General features: G+C 31.3%; 1 protein-coding gene across 2 annotated transcripts; it reads left to right on the top strand.

Annotated features, from left to right (window-relative positions):
- The first annotated feature begins 428 nt into the window (after positions 1-428).
- LOC134690794 (uncharacterized) lies at positions 429-25,687 on the top strand. Of its 2 annotated transcripts, none has more exons than XM_063550848.1 (4): positions 429-670; positions 9,695-9,759; positions 13,030-15,734; positions 16,344-25,687. In XM_063550848.1, the coding sequence occupies exons 3-4, from the start codon at positions 13,082-13,084 to the stop codon at positions 19,862-19,864; spliced, it is 6,174 nt and encodes a 2,057-aa protein (XP_063406918.1). In that variant the 5' UTR covers positions 429-670; positions 9,695-9,759; positions 13,030-13,081; the 3' UTR covers positions 19,865-25,687. The 2 variants fall into 2 exon arrangements, with proteins under 2 accessions (XP_063406918.1, XP_063406926.1); XM_063550856.1 differs by having other exon boundaries at positions 605-680.
- The last annotated feature ends 516 nt before the right edge of the window (positions 25,688-26,203 follow it).

The raw sequence follows: 26,203 nt of genomic DNA, 5'->3' as shown, positions 1-26,203 counted from the left end.
TCGTTTACACGGAATTTATATATATATAGATACTTTCCGACAAGTTTTGATTTTCATTATCATATGTGCATACCTTTTATTTTTTCATTTTCTGAACGCATATTATAAAACTTATCTTCTCGTATTTTATTTCATAGGTTTTTTTATGCACTCAAATGTGTTTTTAAGGACAATCTATGCAAATTTTGGCAATTTTGCACGACCAGAAGCTTGACCCACACTTTTTATTATATTATGAAAAAAGCTTAGTAAAATCTATATCTTGACAAATTATGTAAAGAACCTTCTATCTGAGGGAATATTCAATATATACAAGTCATACAAGTATAAATCTACCTAAACCTGACACTAAAGGTATTAACCAATGGGAGATAACTCTTACTGTCTATCAAAATTGTTACGGATAACAAAAAACACACATCACAGCATATTGGTAACAACACACTGATCAATGACAGATATTTATGTTGTATAATTGTTTATGCATTGGTTTATATTCGTGACAGTTTCTTTGATGTTGTTCCCAATGAATTTGTAATACACACATCCCGACGATAACTTTATCCAATCAAATTAAAGAATTTTATTTACCGCTGTCTAGAATCAATTTGCTATATTTAGCAAAAAGAAGAAGATATGCTATGAAAAAGTGAAATTGGCTTCAATATAGGTGATTGCAAGTAAATTATCTCAATCAAACACGTCACATATATTTCTTAAGACACTATTTATGTCAACAATAAGGTTTTACCGAATGCAGATTAAGAGTGTTGATGGAAATGCATGTATAATTACCCTTGTTTATTTGGGTTATCGGATGTCGGTTTTCACAAGCCAAGTCCAGCTAGTGCTGCTTGTTGCTGCACAGAAGAATCGCATGCAATAATGTATTTAATAGTCGCTAGACATGTTTATCCAAACGTACCATCATTGTTATGATTACTTGCGAGCAAACCTCATAAATTCATGACATTCGGGGTACTAATTTTAGTGTTGATGTTCACAAGCATTTTCACTCTCTAACAGAATTTCATCACATTAATTTCATTGTTATAATGTTTAGAATACAACTTACTGTAATTTAAAAAAAATATTAATTTAATCTTATGTTAAAGAAATTATCTGATAAAAAATATAAAGTTGGAAATGATATTCGTTGATCTCTGTCATGGCTATAGTTATTTTGTATTTGTCCACAATTAATTGCAATCACAAATGTTCAGTAATAATATTTTTGCCACCAAAGAGAAATTTCTGACACATCAGTGCAATTGTGATTTATTTTGCAAGACATTAATCATGTTAATTGTTCAAGTGTTGACAAAATATCAGGTCTAGTGTCACAGAATCTGAAAAAGCGATAAGGTCCATTGAACATCAGTATGTTATGTACACAACATCAACATTTACTCCAACCTGAATAAGTTCTGAAACTACATATAGTTTACATGACAGAACAAACTTAACTTTGAGCATGTTTGTTTACAGAGGTTGCCGTCAGTTTAACCCTTGTCCCATGGACACGGACACATTCCTCATTTATTTAATAAAAAATGAGTTGTGCTTCAACATTTATAGTCTTTAAAATTTTTGTTCTTTAACTGTCATTATTTTAAAATGTTCTCTGTCAAACCTCTTCCCTCCTCCATGTCCTCAGCTATTTGAATGATGTCCTTTGTTTCGACAACAGTGATCACAAACAGGCAATGGCAGGATATTTTTAAGGAACTGTTTTTTTCTAGATTGGACTATGGCCATAATGTCGCCATATACAAAAATATATGTGTGGTTCCAGTTACCTTAATGATGCGGTCTACTTGACTGACACCTTCTGATCCATCCCATTTTGTGAATTTCAATCATTTAATTCACAGGTTTTTATGGCCCTGCAATGAACTTGTCAGTGCCATATAGTTTTACCCTTCAAGTGTCCATAAATCCGAAATTCCATCATTCCGCAACAAATTACAGGCTTTAGACTTTGATAAATTGTTGAAAATCACAGTAATACATCTTTTTTTCTAAACGCCTTCAGATATTGGGCCTATTTTTGGTGTGTGAGTTAGGTTGTGTTCACATTGACCTAAATTCGGTGTTGTGTTAGTGTAATTCACACGTAAACTAAACACAATTGCGTTCCCATTGATAAAACCCAATGTTTACATGAAGTTTAAATCATGTTTTACCTACACATAGTGGATAGTCAATGTAGACCTTGTGTAGGTTAAGTGTACACAAAACTAGGCATTTAGGACATTAGTTTTATCGTTTATATATTTAAGGAGGAAACTATTTTTGAGTAAAATTGATATTTTTGATAATTATTAGTTGTCTAAATTTTACAGATTTTGTTTTGCTAAAAAAAAAATAACGTACTTTATTAACCCCTAATTAAGACTCAAAGCAGCATCATTGCTGAACCCATAAGGCAGCAACCAATTGATTTTCGGGGGGGGGGGGCTATTTTAGATGAGTATAAACCATAAAGGCAAGGTGGTGGGAAGTGAGCTATGGATTTTGTTTTGGAAACAAAAAATTATTTGTTTCACCCTCCCTCAGCTGCCATTATATATACATTGTAATGCTAAAATTGATTTCGACTTGTCACCAAAATTTGTCCTGAAAAAAAATCAATAGCTCACATCCCCTCCCCCTCCACAAAAAATGAAGTAAATAGTTGCTGCCTAATTCATTGAAAAGGTCTTCCCGAATCGACTTGACGTACACAGAAATATTCGCCACTGGTCTTTACTCAACAAACGATTCACGCAAAAATGCATGGCTAAAAAAAGTGTGAGGTAAATGATATGTTTGTCTAGTATCTCAGATCCGTTAAATAACACGTAAAATAAATAAATAAAAAAACGTTACCCTATTCCTCTACCAAATATTCCTTGGAGAAGAAATATCATTTGAAATGAACAGAAAAGATAAAAATGTAGTGATCCCTCATATCTCAATCCTTTTTTTCCGGCTGTAAGCACGCTGTTGCATCTAACGTTTTTAATGCGTTATCGAGACATCTCTAGTATATTCAAACTACTGCAAATTATAAAAATGGCTTTCATAAAGTAGCAACCACTTAACTTAAAAAAAGGGGGAGGGTTATTTTTTTTTATCTGAGTCAGATTTTTTTTCACACGTACGTTTTTATTCCTTTTTTTCGATGCTGGTGATCAAATACTTTTTTTTCAATATTTAACACTATAATGTATGGGGAAACTCTTGATTCAGAATAAAATTTTTTATCATCTGTATGACCATTTTTTTTTTTATCAAATTGGGGATCGGAATATTTCCATTCCCATCCTCACCCCCCTTTTGAAGTCAAATGGTTGTTCCCTTACCGCTAGAAAATTTTTCCAAAAATTTTGAAGTCAGTTCTATGTAATGAACATTTAAATGACATATAGTTTACAAGTGGGAACAAATGTTATGTACAGGTAGCTAAACAAGGTGTATAGATTTGAACAAATGTAATGTTAAACCAGTGTACACTACACTAAACTAACTGTAAACATGTTTACCAGGGTTTCCCCTGGGTCAATTCTTTTTTTCGCCACCTCTTTCGCCAAAACAAAATATTTTTCGCCACTTTATTATTTTTTTCGCCAAATATATTTTTCTTTTAAAAAAAAAAAATTTCAGCCCTCCCCCTCCCCTAAATAATAAGTGTTTTTTACAACAAAACGAAGAATCTTATCACTTGAAATTGATCCCTCGTGTAAGGTGTAGTCATTACATTGAAGTGTAACTCTCATGCCAACCTTTTGAATAGATTTCTTCATAACGACAGTTTTCTTTTCTAGACCATCGTAAATAAGTAAAACTATATGCTTGAAACACGTGTGTTACCAAAACGATTTTGAAGTACCCACTCAAATCAATGATCTATATGAAAGTTAAATGATAAAGTTTTAAATCAGAGACCTTTCTAGCTTTTGAACATTTTTCGTCATAACAACAATTTTCTTTTCAAAAGAAGGAGAGACAGCGTACATTTTGCTTCAAACACGTGCGTCGCAAAGCAGTAAATAAATCCCTTTTGTGACATGTGCAGAAGCCATATGCATTTAACCATATCATTTTGTCATATCATAAAATCAACACCTTTATTAATTAGTCCTTTGATGTCGATAGCTATAAATGCAATCAGCTGATTATTGATTTTCTGTCTAAATCTTAACGAGTTCAAGGTGAATTCCGAGTATTGTCTGATAGGAAAAAGTCAGAGAAACCCGAAAAAAGTAAATAAATAAGATGGCTGAAAATAAATCGTTATATATATTTCTTTCGCCAAATTCTTTCGCCAATGACGAATTTTAATCGCCACAATTATTATTTTTTCGCAAATTGCGAAAATGGCGACCGCCAGTGGAAACCCTGATGTTTACTCTACACAGCGTTTGGTGTGAACACGGCCTTAGTCATGACGAGTTACAGATCAAGTTTAAGTGATTCCGCTCTGTTAATTTTTGCAAAAATTAAGGGTTTACAACTTTGAAAACTGTTGTAAATCACAGTTATATAGACTTTTCATACGACCGCAAAATTTGATTTTTTTTTCGTTGTATATTGCTATCACGGTGGCGGCGTCGTCATCGTCCGAATACTTTTAGTTTTTGTACTCTAACTTAAGTAAAAGTGAATAGAAATCTATGAAATTTTAACACAAGGTTTACGACCACAAAAGGAAGAGTGGGATTGATTTTGGGAGTTTTTTATCCCAACATTTTAGGAATTAGGGGCCAAAAAGGGCCCATATAAGCATTTTTTTGTCTTTCGCACAGTAACTTTAGTTTCAGTAAAAAGAAATCTATGAAATTTTGACACAAGGTTTATGACAACATAAGGAAGGTTGGGATTGATTTTCGGAGTTTTGGTCCTAACAGTTTAGGAATTAGGGGCCAAAAAGGGGTCCAAATAAGCATTTTTCTTGGTTTTTGCACCATAACTTTAGTACAAGAAAATAGAAATCTATGAAATTTAAACACAAGGTTTATGACCATAAAAGGGAAGTTGGGATTGATTTTAGGAGTTTTGGTCCTAACAGTTTAGGAATAAGGGACCCAAAGGGTCCAAAATTAAACTTTGTTTGATTTTATCAAAAATTGAATAATAGGGGTTCCTTGATATGCCGAATCTAACTGTGTATGTAGATTCTTTATTTTTGGTCCCGTTTTCAAATTGGTCTACATTAAGGGCATACGATACAGTTACAGTGGAGGTAATGACGTTGCTAACGTAAAATGTTATTTTCGAGACGTCAAACTGTAACATATCGGGAAAAGATGCATTTTTCGACTGATTTTTGTCATTCAGATTTAATTTGAAAACGAGTTCATGGACCCCTATTTTTCAAAACGGCAATTTGTTTCATTTTGCAGGGAGATTATGTGACCCAAATTTTATAAAACTGTAAATAGAGGATTTTTTTTAATTTTGATAAACATGCAGTAAAAAATGACGTTTTTTCCTCAATTCATGAACATTTGATAAATATGAGTTATTTCTGAATAAAAAATTGCATATTTTTTATGATACTTATAAAATACCGAAATTAACGATTATCTAACAAAAAACAATTTGTGTTTATCTTTTAAAACTAAAAAGTTATGTCTTTCTTTCGAAAAAGAAATTACGGTCACAAATTTGAATTTTGAGCAAATATACCAAATTTCGACCTCATTTTACTCAAAAAGTAGCACATGAAGGTATATTTTTTATTACATATTTGATTTAATCAGGTAAAAAATAGCCTATATGCAAATTTTCATGAACTTGTTAATACAGAATCAAAACTGTATCGTATGCCCTTAAGGTCCAAAGGGTCCAAATTTAAACTTAGTTTGATTTTGGCAAAAATTGAATCCTTGGGGTTCTTTGATATGCTGAATCTAAAAATGTACTTAGATTTTTTATTATTGGCCCAGTTTTCAAGTTGGTCCAAAATCAAACTTTGCTTGATTTCATCAAAAAATGAATAAATAGGGCTCTTTGATATGCCAAATCTAACTGTGAATGTAGATTCTTAATTTTTGGTCCTGTTTTCAAATTGGTCTACATTAAAGTCCAAAGGGTCCAAAATTAAACTTAGTTTGATTTTAACAAAAATTGAATTTTTGGGGTTCTGTGATATGCTGAATCCAAACATGTACTTAGATTTTTGATTATGGGCCCAGTTTTCAAGGTGGTCCAAATCAGGATCTAAAATTATTATATTCAGTATTGTGCAATAGCAAGAAATTTTCAATTGCACAGTACTCAGCAATAACAAGAAATCTTCAATTGCACAGTATTGTGTGCAATAGCAAGTATTTTCAATTGCACAGTATTGCGCAATAGCAAGAAATATCTAATTGCACAATATTGTGCAATAGCAAGAAATTTAAATTGGAGTTATCTTTCTTTGTCCAGAATAGGTAGTTGAATCAACTTAAATCATTGTTTTATACAATTTACAATGTATATTCACTTTTACTACCAACTGTTAAATTAAAACAATCGTTACCATTCAGTGATAACAAGTACTTTTTTACATTTTAATATTTTATGATGTATTTAAATGATTAATTATTGTTGCAAACTCCATTAGAAATTTGAATTGAGATCAGTTTTGGAATAAAGGATAGGGGATGTGAAAAAAATAATTGGGGGGGGGGGTCAATTTTTACTCATTTGAAATTTCATAAATAAAAAGAAAATTTCTTCAAACATTTTTTTGAGAGGATTAATATTCAACAGCATAGTGAATTGCTTAAAGGCAAAACAAAATTTTAAGTTCATTTGACCACATTCATTCTGTGTCAGAAACCTATGCTGTGTAAACTATTTAATCACAATCCAAATTTAGAGCTGAATCCAGCTTGTATGTTGTGTCCATACTTGCCCCAACCGTTCATGGTTCAACCTCTGCGGTCGTATAAAGCTGTGCCCTGCAGAGCATCAGGTTTTCTATTCACCTCCACATTTTGAGCTGATTTTTGATATGTGAGACTACCATTTGTGTCGCTTTGACACGTCTAGTTTTTATACGACCGCAAATTTTGAAAAAAATTTCGTCGTATATTGCTATCACGTTGGCGTCGTCGTCGTCGTCGTCGTCCGAATACTTTTAGTTTTCGCACTCTAACTTTAGTAAAAGTGAATAGAAATCTATGAAATTTTAACACAAGGTTTATGACCATAAAAGGAAGACTGGTATTGATTTTGGGAGTTTTGGTCCCAACATTTTAGGAATTAGGGGCCAAAAAGGGCCCAAATAAGCATTTTCTTGGTTTTCGCACTATAACTTTTGTTTAAGTTAATAGAAATCTATGAAAATTTGACACAAGGTTTATAACCACAAAATAAAGGTTGGGATTGATTTTGGGAGTTTCGGTCCCAACAGTTTAGGAATTAGGGGCCAAATAGGGACCCAAATAAGCATTTTTCTTGGTTTTCGCACCATAGCGTTAGTATAAGTAAATAGAAATCTATGAAATTTAAACACAAGGTTTATGACAATAAAAGGAAGGTTGGTATTGATTTTGGAAGTTTTGGTCCCAACAGTTAAGGAAAAAGGGGCCCCAAAGGGTCCAAAATTAAACTTTGTTTGATTTCATCAAAATTGAATAATTGGGGTTCTTTAATATGCCAAATCTAACTGTGAATGTAGATTCTTAATTTTTGGTCCCGTTTTCAAATTGGTCTACATTAAGGTCCAAAGGGTCCAAAATTAAACTTAGTTTGATTTTAACAAAAATTGAAACCTTGGGGTTCTTTGATATGCTGAATCTAAAAATGTACTTAGATTTTTGATTATTGGCCCAGTTTTCAAGTTGGCCCAAATCGGGGTCCAAAATTAAACATTGTTTGATTTCATCAAAAATTGAATAATTGGGGTTCTTTGATATGCCAAATCTAACTGTGTATGTAGATTCTTAATTTTTGGTCCAGTTTTAAAATTGGTCTAAATTAAAGTGCAAAGGGTCCAAAATTAAACTAAGTTTGATATTAACAAAAATTAAATTCTTGGGCCTCTTTGATATGCTGAATCTAAACATGTACTTAGATTTTTGATTATGGGCCCAGTTTTCAAGTTGGTCCAAATCAGGATCTAAAATTATTATATTAAGTATTGTGCAATAGCAAGTCTTTTCAATTGCACAGTATTGTGCAATGGCAAGAAATATCTAATTTCACAATATTGTGAAATAGCAAATTTTTTTTTTAATTAAGAGTTATCTTTCTTTGTCCAGTATAGTAAGCAAGAAATATTTGCAAGAATTTTTTTAATTGGAGTTATCTTTCTTTGTCCAGAATCAACTTAAATCTTTGTTATATACAATATTATTCACTTTTTACTACCAACTGATAAATTTAAATAATCTTTACCATTCAGTGATAACAAGCAGTTTTTTTACATCATGTATTTAAATGAGTAGTAATTGTTGCAAACTCCATTAGAATATTTTAATTGAAATTAGTTTTGGAATAAGGGAAAGGGGGATGTGAATAAAAAATTGGGTTAAATTTTTCTCATTTGAAATTTCATAAATAAAAAGAAAATTTCTTCAAACATTTTTTTGAGAGGATTAATATTCAACAGCATAGTGAATTGCTCTAAGAGAAAACAAAAATTTTAAGTTCATTTGAATACATTCATTCTGTGTCAGAAACCTACATGTATGCTGTGTCAACTATTTAATCACAATCCAAATTTAGAGCGGAATCCAGCTTGAATGTTGTGTCCATACTTGCCCCAACCGTTCAGGGTTCAACCTCTGCGGTCGTATAAAGCTACGCCCTGCGGAGCATCTGGTTTAAATCTAAAAGCATGACATGTTTATTTTACAACAAATCACATACAAATGGTGAATTTCTGTAAGGGGCATGTATAATATTGGAATTAGACTGGGTGAACACTCAATGTTTTCCAGATTTTTACAAACCCCCAAAAAATTAAAATTAAAAAGTTCATATGTCTCTTCAAGGGGTACCTTGAACCATAGAGCTGAAGGACGCCTCTGGTTGTGGGAATTTTTCATTAAATTGAAGACCTGTTGGTCACCTTCTGCTGTTGTTTTTTCTATGGTCGGGTTGTTGTCACTTTAAATTTGATGCATTCCCCATTTTCATTCTCAATTTAATAAAACAAATTAATTGCCTCAGAGGCGACTCAAGCCATTTTTAAAAAGGGGGGTTAAAAAAATAGGAGAAAAGTAGGGTTCCAACTATGTCCCTATTCAAATGCACCAATCATCAAAAAAAAAGGGGGAGGGGGGTTTCAACCCCTGGTTTCTTCCACCCTGAATCTACCACTGGGCCTCATGATAAAAATGTAGAAACTTCCAATTTTGGGAGAGGGGAAAGGTTATGATGCACATGAGAGCAGAGACAAATGCAACACATTATAAAATTGAGAATGGAAACAGGGAAACATGTTTGAATGTATGATGCAGTTTCTGCTGTTGTCTGTTCTACCATATGGTCGGGTTGTTGTCTCTATACATTGTATTCATGGTGCTTTATTATGTTTTATGTGAACAATAACTGAAAAATTACTATGTTATTATGTTACGTACACAATGTACTATGTAGGGTGAATTAAGTAGTATTTTGTGTTGTATACTAATATTTGGACATTTGCATTTGCTCCCAAAGGTTAATAGATTACATTGGCCTATAACAAGTTTATTTTTTATTTTTCCAGATGAATTACATGAAAAGAGGATGTTCAGTTGTAAGTTCTTCCCCATGAAAGAGAAATTACAAGAGGTAAGAGTGATCATTAAAAATGATTCCTCCCCCTAGTATACTTATATATAATAACTAATCTGTGCTTCTGAGACTAATTGTTACCAAGTTACGTTATTGTAAACTGGATAGTAACCCATTACAGTGCATGCATTCTATAATTGATGATATAAGGATGAGTTCTATAACACGATTTTATAATGGGTGGTGATTTTGAGCATTGAAAAAAAAGTTTCACCCCTGACCACCTGTACGTTATTCCGTCGGTTAATATCTCAAAATTGGTTTCCTTTCTCTTACAGTAATTTACCTTAACCAAATGATATGTCTAAGAAAATTATACACAATGCTTATTTCAACAAAATACAGATAGAGTTTGAGTATTGGGGGTGTTACTTTTATTGTTCTATATTAATGCTCTTTTACAAATTTATGGAAAAATTGTTGAATTTTTTATTTCCTTTCTCTTACTTCAGTTTCCTTCAACCAAATGTTTTGATACTTATGCACAACACTTATTACCACAAAACTCAGATCACGTACAATTTTGTGAAGCGTCAGCCATCATTTTTACTGTTCCTCAGTTATGTCCCTTTTAGTTTATAATTTTATATGATATGCAAGCAGGGGCATCATCTGTGTCCCATGGACATCCCATTTTTCTTGACCATAACTAACCCGTAGTATTGGTACTAAATTGAAACTTGACAATTTTCCAAACTCAATGAATTACATTCTCATATATAAAAAATTATGTGAATCTGTGAAACCATAGTTTTAAAGAAAAATATATGATGTGTGCATGGTCTGTTCTAAAAAATATTTCTGGTTTCATTGTTAATTATTTAATAATTGATATTGCAGTTATCTGCCTTTGTCCATACGTGTAGTTGAACCAATTAGTCCAGTCAAACTAAGATTTAACCTCAAACTAATGGCAAAAGCAAATGTTTTAGTTCTAATCTATAATATTATGCTCTTTATATACATAGAAAAAGTCCCATAAAATCTAAGTTGAGGAACACTCAAAATCAGCATTTTCAATTTCCTATGGAAATTAACATTGGAAGGGGAGATAACTCTTGCAAAAGTTAGTCTTTTTGGGTCAGTTTTTGGTTGTTTTTCTTGAAATTTATGTAAAGTATGATACTTTGATGGGACTATAAGTTTGTATTTGACAAAATTATATAATCTTCTGCTCATGAAATGTACAAAACCAAATTGTAATGGGTAGTGTAATTTTTTTTCGTGCATTTTTCATTAAAGAAATTTCAAATTTGAAACTTAGTGGCCATTTTGAAATAGTAATGTGAAAATTCATTATTGTTTATATCTGATTATTATATTTTTTCAGCATCTTACTTATCTAAAGAAACTATAAACCACAAAATGAAGAATACATGCTTAATCATTTTTATTAAATTTGAGATTCTTTACCTTGACATGTTGAAAAATTCAATAAATGGTCAACTAATGAATTACAAAATCTAAATTATAGCTTAATAAAAGATATGAAAACACCTTAAGAGTTGTTTGTCATACTCTAAAGACTGCTAAAAAGTCAAGGATCAATACATTCTGATGAATAGAAGTGGTAAAATTATAAGTTTGTATCAATTTTTATTGATATTTCTGCCTTTTTTGCAAGAGTTATCTCCCTTTTCAATGCAAATCTCCATAGGAATTTTAAATGGTGATTATTTAGTCTTCCTCAAGTTAGATTTAATAGGACTTTTTTCTGTGTATATTTGCTGTATAATGCTAAAGATTAAAACTTAAAAATCTTCTGTTGCAATTACTTTCAGGTTAGGGTCAAATTTATGCTAGATTGACTGGACTAAATTCCAATGCTTAACACATTGCAATGTTCAGTTTTGCTTCCCATTTATGCTCTTTATTGTTCCCCTAGCTACAAAGTCAAAGGGGACTAAAGGTATGCACCAACTGTCTGTCTGTCCATCTGTCAGTCCAGCAAATCAGTTTTCCACACTTTTAACTCATGCTTGAAGATATTGATTTGATATTAGGTGTTTTGTTTTATCATGACAAGTTACAGATCAAGATCAAGTTTTGTTCGGATCTGATGATTATATGCAGAGTTATGGGCCTTTAACTTAGAAAAGTCAGTTTGCCACATTTTTTTTGGTCATCCTTTAAGATATTGATTTTATAATTGGTGTATTGTTATATCACCACAAGTTAAAGATCAAGTTCAAATTTTGTTCCGTCCTGAAGATTTTGTACAGAAATACAGACCTTTGACTTAGAAAAGTTTTTTTGCACTTTTTTTCGTCATAGTTGAAGATATTGATTTGAAAATTAGCATAATGTGTTATCCCTAGGGCTGTTTAGCATCGTAATTATGTGATGCTATATTTCTTGAATGTAATGCAATCTGAATTTGTTTTATGATTGTGTTATGAATGTGATGCTATAATTTTTAGAAATATTATAGTATTTTAAATTTCCCTGTTAACCAGAATGCTTAATGAAATATCTGGGGAGAACACTGCCTGCATATTGTTTTATCATGACAAGTTACAGATCAAGTTCACATTTTGATCTGGTCAGTCTGTCTAAAGATATTGTGCAGAGTTATGGGCCTTTAACTTAGAAAAGTCAGTTTGCCACATTTTTTTTGGTCATCCTTTAAGATATTGATTTTATAATTGGTGTATTGTTATATCACCACAAGTTAAAGATCAAGTTCAAATTTTGTTCCGTCCTGAAGATTTTGTACAGAAATACAGACCTTTGACTTAGAAAAGTTTTTTTGCACTTTTTTTCGTCATAGTTGAAGATATTGATTTGAAAATTAGCATAATGTGTTATCCCTAGGGCTGTTTAGCATCGTAATTATGTGATGCTATATTTCTTGAATGTAATGCAATCTGAATTTGTTTTATGATTGTGTTATGAATGTGATGCTATAATTTTTAGAAATATTATAGTATTTTAAATTTCCCTGTTAACCAGAATGCTTAATGAAATATCTGGGGAGAACACTGCCTGCATATTGTTTTATCATGACAAGTTACAGATCAAGTTCACATTTTGATCTGGTCAGTCTGTCTAAAGATATTGTGCAGAGTTGTGGTCCTTTGACTTAGAAAAATCACTTAAATTATCAGTTTTCAACACTTTTTTGTCATGCTTGAAGATATTGATTTGATATCTGTATATAGTTTACACCATAACAAGTTATAGATCAAGTTGGAATTTTTACAGAATGCTTGTTTTTAATAAATTTCAATAATATTACATCACAATGAATTTTCTTTTTCATTACAGGGCAAAAGATAGTATGGGCTAGGTAAATTTTTGTTGTTAGACTTAAATCAGGATGAGGACTTACAAGGAACCAAAGAGGATTGACAAAGCTAGGTCAAGAGAGCCTGGACTAGTTACTCTTGATGAACGCATTTCCAAAATGTCAGCTTTGTCAGTACAAGTGGAAGAAGAAACTATGGAGAACTCTTCTGACAAGGAGGAAGAAATGATCGAGGATAATGACTCTGGAGTTCAGGAAAATCATATTGATGATGAAGAACTTGAATTGGACAATGAAAAAATGGAGGAAAATAAAAATGATAAAGATGAGAATCATGAAAAAATGGAAGATGATAACGTAGAAATTAGTGTAAAGAAAAAGACTCCACCTAAAAAAACAAAGAAAGTTGTAGAGAATAATGTAAATCACAATGAAGACATTAATGATATTAAAAAATGTGAACCAGAAGGGGAAAAAAGAAAACAAGAACCATCATCAAAGACAAAGAAAACAACCAATGTAAAAGATGCAAAAAAGAGGAAAATGTCAGACAAGAAAAACGATAAGAGTCAAGGTAGTAAAGATGTCCATAATAATTGTGTTGTTGATTTGGGAAGTAAAGAAAAGATTTCTCCAAAATCTAAAAGTAGATCAAGATCAACTAAATCAAAACAAAAATCCAATACGACAGATGACACTGATGCTGATGAATTACATAAAGAAGAATCAGAAAAATCTAGTAGTTTTAACACGTCTGACAGTCTCAATGTTTCTCCTCGCTCCTCTAAACGCACTCCTGTTAAAAATCGTAAATATCAAAGTGATGAAGAACATGACCCATCAAAGGAAGAAGGAGATAGTTCTGGCAAGAAAAAAAGATCTCGTTCAAAATCCCCACGTTGTTCTACCCCAAAGAAGCGCAAACTCAACTTTGATGAAAATGAATTCATGAATATTAAAGATGATGATTTTGTAATTGAAAAGAATGACAAAGATATTGAACATGTAGAATCTGTCACAAATGAATCAAATGATAATAATAAAAGTAAAAAGGTTGTGAAATCTCGTAAGAATAAGTCTTTGATTAAAGAAGATATCATTTTAAAACCAAAAGCGATCAAGAAGAAAGCTAAGCTTTCACACAGTGAAATAAAACCCTCATCTCAGAGTGAAATAAAACCATCAATAGATGATACGAGTGATAAAAATGAAAGTGTTGAGAAGGTGAAGGATGAATCTTTGACAATGGAGGAGTCTAGTGAATTGAAAGAAAATGCTGTTGTGAAAGTCAAAAAGAAGAAAATAAGAAAGAAAAAACCAGTTGAAAACCAAGAAAAAAATGATAGTGCTGAAATTAAATCTGATAAGATAGAAGTTAAATCTGAAAGTGCAGATACTGTGAAAGATAACAATAAAGATGATACAAAAACTGAAAATGAAAATGATATTGAAAATAACAGTGAAAAACCTAATAGTAATAATCAAGGTGATAATGAAGGAAAAAGTGAAAAACCAATAGACACTGAGAAAGGAGAGAAAAAAGAAAAAAGGAAAATGAAACCATTAGAAGAGATTGTCTGCACTTATTGTAAGAAAGTATCAGTTGGAAAGGCAGCTAATACAAGACATTTGAAAAAATGCTTTGTTTATCAAGCAAAATTGGTAATGGACGGACAAGATGAGAATACAGAATTGGAAACAACTGATGAAACAAAGAAGGATGAAGAATCTCATGTTGAATGTAAAGATGAAGACAAAACATGTGTATATTCTGAAACAATAAATGAGAGCAACATAGAATGTGATGATGTATCGAAGGAAAATTTAAACCAAAGTGAAAATCAAAGTGAAGATAAAGAAAATCTTAATGATAGTGTTAGTTCAGAAAATAAATCTATTGAAAACCAAAGTTCTTCAAAAAAGAGATCAAAAACAGACAGTGTGTACAATTGTCAACATTGTGACTATACTGCACACAAAAGAGCAATGTTGGCAAAGCATCTTCATTCTCACAATATTTTCATGTGCTTACGATGTAGTTTTTTCTGTGAGTCTGATGATGAGTTAAAAGACCATATGCACCGTGAACACAAGGAACGTATGGATCACAAACTATGTCGAAAGTGTAGTAGATATGTACACTGTGCTGAAATAACACTAGAACAACATATGGAAAGTTGTCAGGGTCCTGTTCCATTTAAGTGTCCTCATTGTGAAAAGGAGTTCAAGTATGAATCATCTTTGAAATCTCATATCCTAAAACACGATCCTGATGGTCCGAAAAAGTTTTCTTGTCCACAGTGTTCGTACAAATCTAACTACAAAGCAAACTTAAAGAAACATCTTGTAAACATTCATAGTTCAAGAATAAAGCAATTCAAATGTACTTACGAGGATTGTGAGAAAATGTTTCACTCAGAAGATAATATGAGGAGGCATTTAAAATGGCATAGTATTGACAAACCTTTCAAGTGTAAACAGTGCCATAAGGAATTTCGGACTTCAGGTGCATTATCCGGTCATTGTGTAGTTCATAAAACAGGAACACCTTTCAAATGTACTGTTGAGGATTGTGAAAAATCATTTCGGTCACATAAACTACTCAAAAATCATTTGCAAGATTTCCATCATCAAGCAGAAAAGAAATTTATTTGTGCTCATTCTGGATGTGATTTTTCATTTTTCAAAAGAAGTCATCTAGATCGTCATTTAGTAACACATTCAGGTAAAGTACTATTAGTCATCTGGTTAGTTATATATATATCCCAAAGCATCAGAATGCAAAGTAGAATCTTTGGTTAGCTTGCTTGTTAGCTGAACCATGAAGTCATTATTAGGTTTGATAGCAAAACATGCAAAAGGCTGAGTGAATGTATTTCAAAATTAAAAGGATTAAGTTACATACATGTACATGTGCATTTATGTTGGTACTGACCTTCTCGGAAGCATTACAAACCTAACCTCCCACAATTGAATGAAAACATCATTAAAAAAAAACAACGTGCAAATAACATACAGTAAGAGAGTGGCAAAAGATAAATGTAGCAAAAGAATTTTCAAACTCATTATTCAGAGAAACAAAAATACAAAGCAATACATATATATGCATGACAAAAAATTAATGACTACCTAAAGACAAACAATAATATACAATAGGCAACATAGAAAACTAAAGACTGAGGCTTGAGCAACACGACCCCATCAAAAAAATACATGTTTGCAATGAAATATACATGTCTACTATTTTGAGAATTTGAGATACTATTAATTCAGTATTGATACAAGCAGTTGAGACATAAATCTGTGTTAACCATTAATTTCTATTTTTTAACAGGAGAGCGAAAGTATGGTTGTTCATATTGTGGTAAAGCATTTAGACATGCAGACAATCTGAGAGTCCATCTTCGGCAGCACACAAATGAAAAACCAGTGTCCTGTAATATGTGTGATTTCAAATGTCGACAGAAAAGTTCTCTCCGTTATCACTTGCAAAAAATTCATAACATTGTTTTCAAAAAGAGGGAAAAGCGAAAGGAAAAATCTGCTTCTGGTGATGGAGTTATAAAATCAGAGAATGACATCACTGTTAATTCATTAGACTCAAGCTTAGACTTAATAACTGCAATCGTGAATGCAGTAGCAAAAAGTGAGGATATTGAAACTCCAAACGATACAGTAAATGATAAATCAAACAGTGCTAAGACTTCTACTGGGAATAAAATTAAAGACGATGCAAAGCCTGATTCTCCTGTCGCAAATAAAGTGGTTGATCTCTATGAATTTAAATCTGACGATGAATTTGGTGATGAATCTGTAATGGTTCCTTTACCATTACCTGTTCAGAGACCTATTAATCATTTAAATAAATCAAATGAGAAAGTAGATAATAAAGTGAAAGTAGACAAAAAAGTAAAAGTAGAAGCTAAAATTGAAAATGAAGATGAGCCAACTGATACAGAATATCCTGACAATAAAGACAGTATTGAAAAAATAGTAACTCCCAAACCAAAAGTTGTCAGGCGAGGGAAAAAGAAGAAAATAAATTATGCAGAACCTGAAACTGATCTTAGCTTTGAAACTGTGGATGCAAAGGACATGAAGGAGGAAAATGTAAAAAAGGAAGAAAAAGAGGAAAATGTTGTGAAAAGAAAGAGGGGACCAAAAAAATCAAAATTGAAAGTTGAAAAAGCTGTGGAGGAGAAAAAGGAAGAAGATGATGAAAAAAGTGAAGTCACACCAAAAGGAAGGCGAGGTCGTAAAAAAGTTGAAAAGATTCCAAAGAAAAGAGGGAGGAAACCTAAAAGTGTAACATTGGAAGAAAAAAGTAAAAAACCTGTAGTAAAATCACCCATTAACAAAATTAAGAAGAAAGCAGGAAGACCTAGAAAAGTAAGACCACCTTCTGAGTCTGAAGAAGAAGACAAGAAAAAGGATGAAACGAAAGATGACGAAAGTAATCATGATGAAAATGATTCTGAAAAAGAGGAAGATGAAACTATTCCAAGGGAGAATGAAGAAGATGATGACACTGTTGATGTTCCTCTATTAAGTACGCCAAATCCCGACGAAGATGATGATGATACTAGAGAATATATAGGAGATGAAAACTTAAAGGAAAATGCACATCTTGTTTCAAATTTGGAGAACAAGCAATCAGAAAAGGAGGACAAGGATGAGGAGGAAGAAATAGAAACAAAGAGTGAAGTTAAGACTGAAGTTAAGATTGAGGCAAAGGTTGATGAAAAGATTGAGGCAAAAATTGAACCAAAAACTGAAGAAAAAACTGAGGAAAAGAAAGAACCTCAAATTGAAAATGAAAGTGTTGTTGTTGAAAAGCAAGGTGAACAAGAATCAGACAAAATGAGTAGTGGTATTGACACAGATTTTGAAGATGATATAAAACCTCCTCCTGCTCCTAGACCTCCACCTGTTGTTGACAGTGATGAGGGAGATATTGAATCAGGACCAGATGAGATGGACACACCTGGTCGGGACTTTGAGTCAACTCCACCCAAATCAAATATTACAGAACATATTCATAGTGTCCCTGCACATACACCAAGGGACTTTGAGTCCTCTCCTCCTAAATCTGTCCAAACAATAGATTATGGGCCAAGTACTCTTAGCCAAACAGGATTTGAAAATAGGAGAGAAGGAGATTCTGTTGAAGCACTATCTGGAAGCTATACAGCCACACCATCTAGAGAAGTTTCAGTAGAAGAAAAGCGAGATGAAAGGGAAGCCAGTCTTCCATATTCTAATTTGGAATCTGAAAATTTGCCTAATACTCAATCTCCTATCATGGAACCAATACCACCTGAACCACAATCAAATGCCAATCCTGATTATGGCTCTCAATCGGAATCAACTATGCCAGAAGTTGACAAAGAATATCTAGGACAATACCTTCAACAGTTTGATTCGGCTAGCCGTTCAGAGGATGATCGAATTGAAAGGATTAATTCTCAAAATGAGCAAACATCAGAACCAATTGAGATTCCAAGTTCACCTCAGAAAGACTTGCCACCTTTGAATCTCAGTGCAAATGCACCACCTTTGAACCTTAGTACAAATAGTAATGACAGAGAAAATAGTCAGGGTAGCGACATGTCAAATAAGAGAATGGAAATATTGTCCATTGACCGTCAAACTGAGGATCATTACAGTAGTAGAAGTGAAAATGTGTCAAGATCATCTGATAGAATACCTGACAATGTTTATGAAAGTATCAGCTCTATGAACACATTTATGCCTCCAACTACGAGAGAAGCACCAATTATTCATTCAGCAGAAAGTCCATTCCCTTCAGTATCAACTCCTTCAACTTTCATGCGATTTTCTGAAAATGATGCAATTTTACAGAGGCAAAGAATGAGTACTCCTTTTCTGTCACAGGGTGACCCGAATGCATTACAAAATTTGCATAGAATGGCAGACAATGCCTTAGCTCAACATAATAATGCATCATTACTTCGACGACCAACAACTGTGCCACCTCGTGAAGATATGTTTAGTAGTTCCACTGCTGCTATGGCAACTATGGCTAGAAATCCCTTTCACAACACTTGGGCTAGTCAGGAGGTTAGACCAGCTCATTGGAGTCAAAGTCCATATTTAGGACGCACAATTGATAGGCCAACAGCAGCTCCTACAGCTTCAATATTTGGAAAGGACAACTATCTTCCTGGACGTGAATTTATGTTTGAGCAGTCTCGACGTGCAGTGGCAGATAGAAATGTCTTTCCTGGTCTTCCACAAGCACAGAGGCCAGAACTTGCACATGACACTTTCCCAATGGACAGATTTGACATTGGTAGTTACTTTAGTGGGCATACATATCCTGGGGCTTCAACTCTCACTGAGTATAACCGAGCTGCTGCTGCACATACATCTCAAAAAACATTTGATGAACGATACCGTCAATCATCTACAGGCATCACAGACTTCAGGGCACTACCTCAGACAACTGCATCTAGTATGTTTAGTAGTAACATGTTGAACTCATCGTTTCATCTTGATAAATACATGTACTCAAGGGACCCTGTGTATCATGCTCAGCATATTCCTGATGCTACAAATAGTCCATTCTTACCACCAGGTGTGCCGGGACAACATTCTGTGTTTGACCGAGAATACACAAGGGGTTATTTTCAGAACAGTCCATATAGTTTAGATAAACAATATGCTGCGGCAGCGGCTGCCTCAGCTAAATTAACACATCCATCAGGTGCAAGTGTGGTTCAGGAACGAGACTTTGTGCCACGTCCAGGCACAGCTGCTGCCACAGGTGAAAATCAGGAAGCTTACAGACACCCAATGTTATATAATATGATGAATCATAGATTTTATGAATGAAAATTTGTCTGTAGCATGTATATTAAGAGACTGCATTTATTTATTTTTTGTTACAATTTATGTTGCAGAAGCAATTCTTGAATAAGTATCATTATTAATAGTATTTGAAATATCAGTATGATCAGTCATATATTTATGTAGATCATGTGAACAGTCATATATTTATGTAGATCATGTGATCAGTCATATATTTATGTAGATCATGTGCTACCAAAAGCTGGTATCCCACTTTTTCATAAAAATCTAAGGATTTTCCCTGTTCATGTAATTTTTTAAAGAAAATTTTAAAAAAATTTAGCTCATTTGTCTTGACATTTAAATTTTTATTGGATATAATGCAATCTTTTTTTATATTTCCTAAATACTGGATGTTCTTTTTAACCCTCCTATTTAGATACTTTATTATTTTAAGTTTGTGCTTTAAAATGAAATTTAAAAATATATGAATAGATATATCTAATATGATGGTTTTGTCTACTGTTGTTTATATATTGTTAATGAAATGAATTTAAAGAGCTGACAATAACTATTAAGTATATATTTTTATCAAGCTTCATTTTGAAAAATTTCTTAATGATAAAAAAATTATTTAAATGTTAGTATTTTTAAGATGTGGTGCTTCTTTGGTTAGTTAGTTTATTGTCAAGCAACTGTTTATTAAACAAAAGTTGAAATATTGCCAAAATTATTTACTTGGTTATTTTATTTTTTGTTTGTTAATTTGTTAAACAAAAGAAGGGATATAATGTTTATCATCTAATTTGATTTTTTTTGTGAAGGAATAAAAGTTAGGATATTTTGTTAATACTGACTTACAATAAAACCCAATCTGACTGACCTAATGGCCTTATAATTTATAGTATGGAAACCCAATCCACTAATTTCCTTTTTAAGGAAAGAGTATGAAAATTAAAAAATGTTTGTATACCCTCCTTTTTGTGTCTTCCCAATTTTTAGTGATAAAAACCAGTATTTTTTTTAATTTTTAATTTAATATTGATATGTGAACTATAGCCTATAGTATAAGCATATGAACTTTTTGTTGTTACATTTTCTGTATCTGCAATTACATCACTTTTTTATGGAGATTTATTTGAAATTATAAAAAAAAACACCCAGATATTTTTATCTCTAGAAGTCAGTACCTAATCAGACAAGTTTTCAATAGTTTTTGTTAAGGAAAATGCTGTATCAACATAACCAGAGATATTTATAGCAAAACACTTACTAAATTTTAGCTAAGTGTGTTGACTTCTGGACACAGGTTTAGTTTGATTTTTGCTTTTTCATTCCTGTTACATGTATTGATATATAGCCAACTGTCATGATTGTCGTCTATTTCTTTATGATTAGGGGTAGGATGCATGTTTATTGTTACATTGAACAAAAGTTTTCAAAAAATTAACAAACTGGTTGTTAGATATACCCACTTGTTTATTAAAGCATTGATTGTTATTTTTTGTTCAAGTTTTATTTTTATATGATTTTTACAAAAGTCAATATTCTAATTATTTATATAAATGTTTAACTATTGCATATTTTAATTTGAAAATTAACAAAATATGCTGGACTTCATTTGTAGGGCATGAATAGTAAAATTGAGTAAACAGGTCTTTTGAAAAACATTTGAAAACTGTTGAAGCACTTTTATTAGGATAAAGAGTCAGTGTCAAGTTAAGTAATCACTTGGTATCTTTCCTTCATCTTTATTTCACATTTTTTTTTCTTTGCTTCCACCTAAGAAAAGCCACATGTAATAATCGCACTTTAGATTTCTTCATAATAAGGATGACTTTTTAAATTTTCTAAGTTATAATTGGAGTACCCTCCAAATAGCAGTTTATGATGATATGAAGACCCTTTTCCTATAAGACTAAGTAAAGAGTGCATATATTATTCAGAGATTTTATGATATAATTAAGCTTTCTTGTGGGTATGGATTCTTAAATGACATGTTTATGCTCATAGTTGCATGCTTGAAAGGGAGGAAGGAGGCCACAGGGTTATGATTCATATTTTTCTACTACTAGCAAATTAAGTTGAAACCAATTATTGTAAGTAACCAATTGTTATACAATTTTTTTGTTTATATAAAGTTTTAAAAAGATATTATGGTGTTTATTTGTTAAAAAAAGAATTCATTTCAGGTAATGAATTATGTGGCATAGTACTTAAAGTATTTCAATAAGACTACTGTAAAGATTTGTATTCAATTTTTATCAAAACTCATGTAATAACAAATGAACTTGCATTTTTAAGATTAATTAAAGCAGTATACACATAACCATAGAACCTGAGGTTTTATGTTTTATTTTTAAGAAATGAAGATATGATTTGGTAGAAATTGAAAATATGCTTATAAGATCTTTGACATATATTAGTTTGAGTCAGTTAAATTTAATTGTATAAAATGTGTTGAAAATCTATTTTCATTCTAGGACATCTACAAATTCATCTGTCAAAATTATACATTTTTTAAAGTCAAATCAACATAAAATATGATTTCAATTTTATACTACAGTGATATAAACACTTAATTTTCTGTAAATTTTTATTTTCTTAATCTTAGGAATAGAAAATAGATTTCTACATGCGTTGAAAATAACTGTAAAAAAGTTCAATTTTATATACAACAGGCATAACAGGGGAAAATAAGATAATCAGGTTCAATGTAATATGAAACCCTAGTTAGTCTTGTTTATATTTCCGCCTTCAAGAAAATATAAAGAAGGGGTTTTGTATGGTCTATAGGGGAAGAAAAACAAATTATTTTCAAGAAATTGGTCGCATGAATTTAGCACGGAAAACATAAATTTGACCTTTAATTTGCAAATCAAAATGGTTCTATCACATGCCATCCATAACCTCTAAAAAAAATTGTCTTTATGAATATCAAATGAACAAATACAAAATCATGTGTTTTACTACATGTAAATGAGGCTGTAAAAAGTGTATTGTGTGTTATAATATTATTTTTGATGTATTAAATAATATATAGATATATATACAATTTCATTGTTTGTAAATTGATGTTGAATTGATACTTTTAAAGCATTTATACAACTCTTGATTTTTATTAAAATTTGTTTTTACTTATTTATTTTTTTAATATGAAGATTTTGTCATGCCACTAATGCTTATGTATCTAGCTGTATTAGAAGAAATATTTAATGTTTGCCTTTTTGATTTGATTGAAGCATTACATCCACATGTACACTGCAAGTGAAACGAATATATGAGAAAATGAAGTGAAATTGACTAGTTTAACTGCTTTTTTTTTCAATAAATAAATAAATTTAAAAAAGACAGCATCTGTCAGCATAAATTCAAGATTTTTTTTACACTTGTTAATTATTGGCAAATGAAGATTTTTCTTCTGTTAATATTAAATACTGCTACGATTGATTTGAGGAAACATTTTAAACTGAATTAGCAAGAAAATCACTTATTTACATGTAGAAGTATTTATTTTAGATTGTCTTTTGATTTTGAAAGGACACTGATATCTATTGTTAACTTACAAATATATACTTAACTGCATCACAAAAACAGTAATAGTACATATACTGCCCCTATGACTTACAGTTATAACTTTTTTTGAGGAGTAAATTACTGCTGGATTTCAGTTAAAATTCAAAAATATGAATTTTACATTCAAAAATATGAATTTTACATTAAAAAATATGAATTTTACATGAATGGTACTTATAGAACAAATATATCATAATATTTTAGTAAAAGTAGGTTGAATTCTAGTGACGTTATATTTTTGTACATTAAGATAAATGTTGGGTAGTATTTGACTTTTTCAGTGTTTCTGTACTTAGTATTTGATTGTCTTGAATCTGTTAAAGAATAAATAATTGATAAAGGGAGATAATAAATTTAAAGTGAAAAAAATAATTAATGTTTGAGGGACTGAAGAATATTTTTATACATTGTGGTCCTGCTTTTAAATATTATCAAACAAAATAAGTGTTTTCATCTACACTACTTTTAAACTGTCAAAGATGGTCAAATCTATGATGCAAGTTTTCAAATGCAACATGAATAGAGCACATGGTATGTTCATATATTTATATATTTGTAAATAGAAAAATATCCATGACATTTAAAACCCACATTTTCTATTGTGCTTAAGATATGTGCCATATGATATAATTGTTTGTTGGAAGATCACAGTTTGCATATTTAATATCAACCTTCACAGTATAATATTTTTATCATCTTATGCATTTTTTGTGTACATTAACATCACAAAATATCACCAGTGGTTGTATAAATTGAAATGGTTGTTTTAACACATATTTATTTATATTTTGATAAAGCTGCAAGAAAAGGCAGCAGTGACCAGTATTTTTACAAGTAAATCCAATATGTTATGAGTAATGTACAAGACACATTTACTTTCATTCTTTTTTCTTAACAATGTATAAGTTTGTGATACATGTATGGAGATCTTTACTTTTCCTATTACAAGGAGAGGGCAATCTTTCCAGACCGGACATCCTGATATGTTAGAGGTGCTTTTGTTGGAAATGGAAACAATAAGTTTTAAAAGAGTCTCTTCAACTCTGTTTTTTAAAGAGCAATATTTTAGGGGCTTTCTCTATGTCGAAAGTAAATTTTATACCCACATAAAGTTCTCTGTAATAAATTAGAAGTGATTTGATATGGGTATATAACTAAAGAAATTATAAAGAAAATCTTAAGAATCTCAAGGAAAATGTCTTACTTCAATTATTGTTTGATGATTATTGACCTAGATACTAAATATTAAGTAGGTCACCATGAATCTGTTGATATGGTTCATTAATTTTGATATAAATTTTTCATTTGTCTGTATAGTTTTCAAGTAATATGATGATTATGTTTTGACTATAAACCAAATAAATGGAAACAGTGAAATAAAAAATAATTTCAATCTGACATAATTTGAGCCTAAGAGAAGACAACCCTGCAATACAAAATGACCAGTCTCTTATATAATACATTGTTCATATATTGAAGGTAATTTCCTTTATAAACAAATATTACAACTCATTGTATTTCAAAATAGTTCATTATTCGATTCATAAAAATGATATTTCAAGATATTGACTATGAATACACCCCTTCTTTCAGATAAAAAAAAAGTTTACAAACTGGACAACATATTAAATGGAATTTTATTGTTACATTTATTAAAATTAAATGCTACATTTTGTCTTTAAAATCTTTCAGACATTTTTTCTGATAGAACTTTTATGGGATGTTAAAACTTAAGATTGAAAAGGCATAGAACTTTTATGGGATGACAAAACTGAAGATTGAAAAGGAATATCCAGTAAAATTACTTTATTTTTATCAAGCTTTTTATCACTTTTGCTTTTATGTATATGAATTGTCAACAATCATTAATTTGTACAAAATGCAATCCAATTCATATATAGCTTTTCTACAATGTTTTTCTCCTGTTTGTATATACTCTTAGAGAATTTCTCCTTTCATACTAACTTTTTACTGCTTGAATGCTTTTTGTTACGTTATATCATGTTTTTTTGTAAATATTTTTGTTACATTTCCATGGGTATAATAAAACCATATTTTTGTCATAGAACAATATAAGCATTTAATATTGTAGTGAACCAATGTTTGCTTGTTGTGGATTATTTTTTTGTTATATTTGTCCCTTTCTTAAGATTCTATTTCTGATGTGATATATGTTAAATGTAAGTAAATGTGTAAAAATTTATTAAAGCTATATATTAACCAAATTTAGAACATAGAATATCATTAATTAGACCATAGTTTTAGACAAATAAAATGTTTTACGTATGGAAACGATATTATGATTTCAACAGCAGTTAGAATACCGCTAGTATTAGTTGTATAAGTTGTCATCCTCAATAAAGACGGGGTAAATTTTATACAAGGTTACTTGATACCAAAGTATTAAACATTGAAGTCAATGAACCCAAAATACATATACAAAAAGATGACAATACCACCAATAAACAAACATATGTTAGATACTTTTCTACATTGGTTAGAGGTATAGGGGGAGGGTTGAGATCTCACAAACATGTTTAACCCCGCCGCATTTTTGCGCCTGTCCCAAGTCAGGAGCCTCTGGCCTTTGTTAGTCTTGTATTATTTTAATTTTAGTTTCTTGTGTACAATTTGGAAATTAGTATGGCGTTCATTATCACTGAACTAGTATATATTTGTTTAGGGGCCAGCTGAAGGACGCCTCCGGGTGCGGGAATTTCTTGCTACATTGAAGACCTGTTGGTGACCTTCTGCTGTTTTTTTTTTTTTATTTAGTCGGGTTGTTGTCTCTTTGACACATTCCCCATT

This window comes from Mytilus trossulus, chromosome 1, assembly GCF_036588685.1.
Source record: "Mytilus trossulus isolate FHL-02 chromosome 1, PNRI_Mtr1.1.1.hap1, whole genome shotgun sequence".
In the NCBI taxonomy this organism is placed as follows: domain Eukaryota; kingdom Metazoa; phylum Mollusca; class Bivalvia; order Mytilida; family Mytilidae; genus Mytilus; species Mytilus trossulus.
This window is presented reverse-complemented; position numbering and strand designations above follow the sequence as displayed.

Coding starts and splice junctions, on each gene's coding strand:
- LOC134690794 (XM_063550848.1), top strand. CDS start 13,082: ATGAGGACTTACAAGGAACCAAAGAGGATTGACAAAGCTAGGTCAAGA. Junction 15,735..16,343: donor TCATTTAGTAACACATTCAG/GTAAAGTACTAT, acceptor ATTTTTTAACAG/GAGAGCGAAAGTATGGTTGT.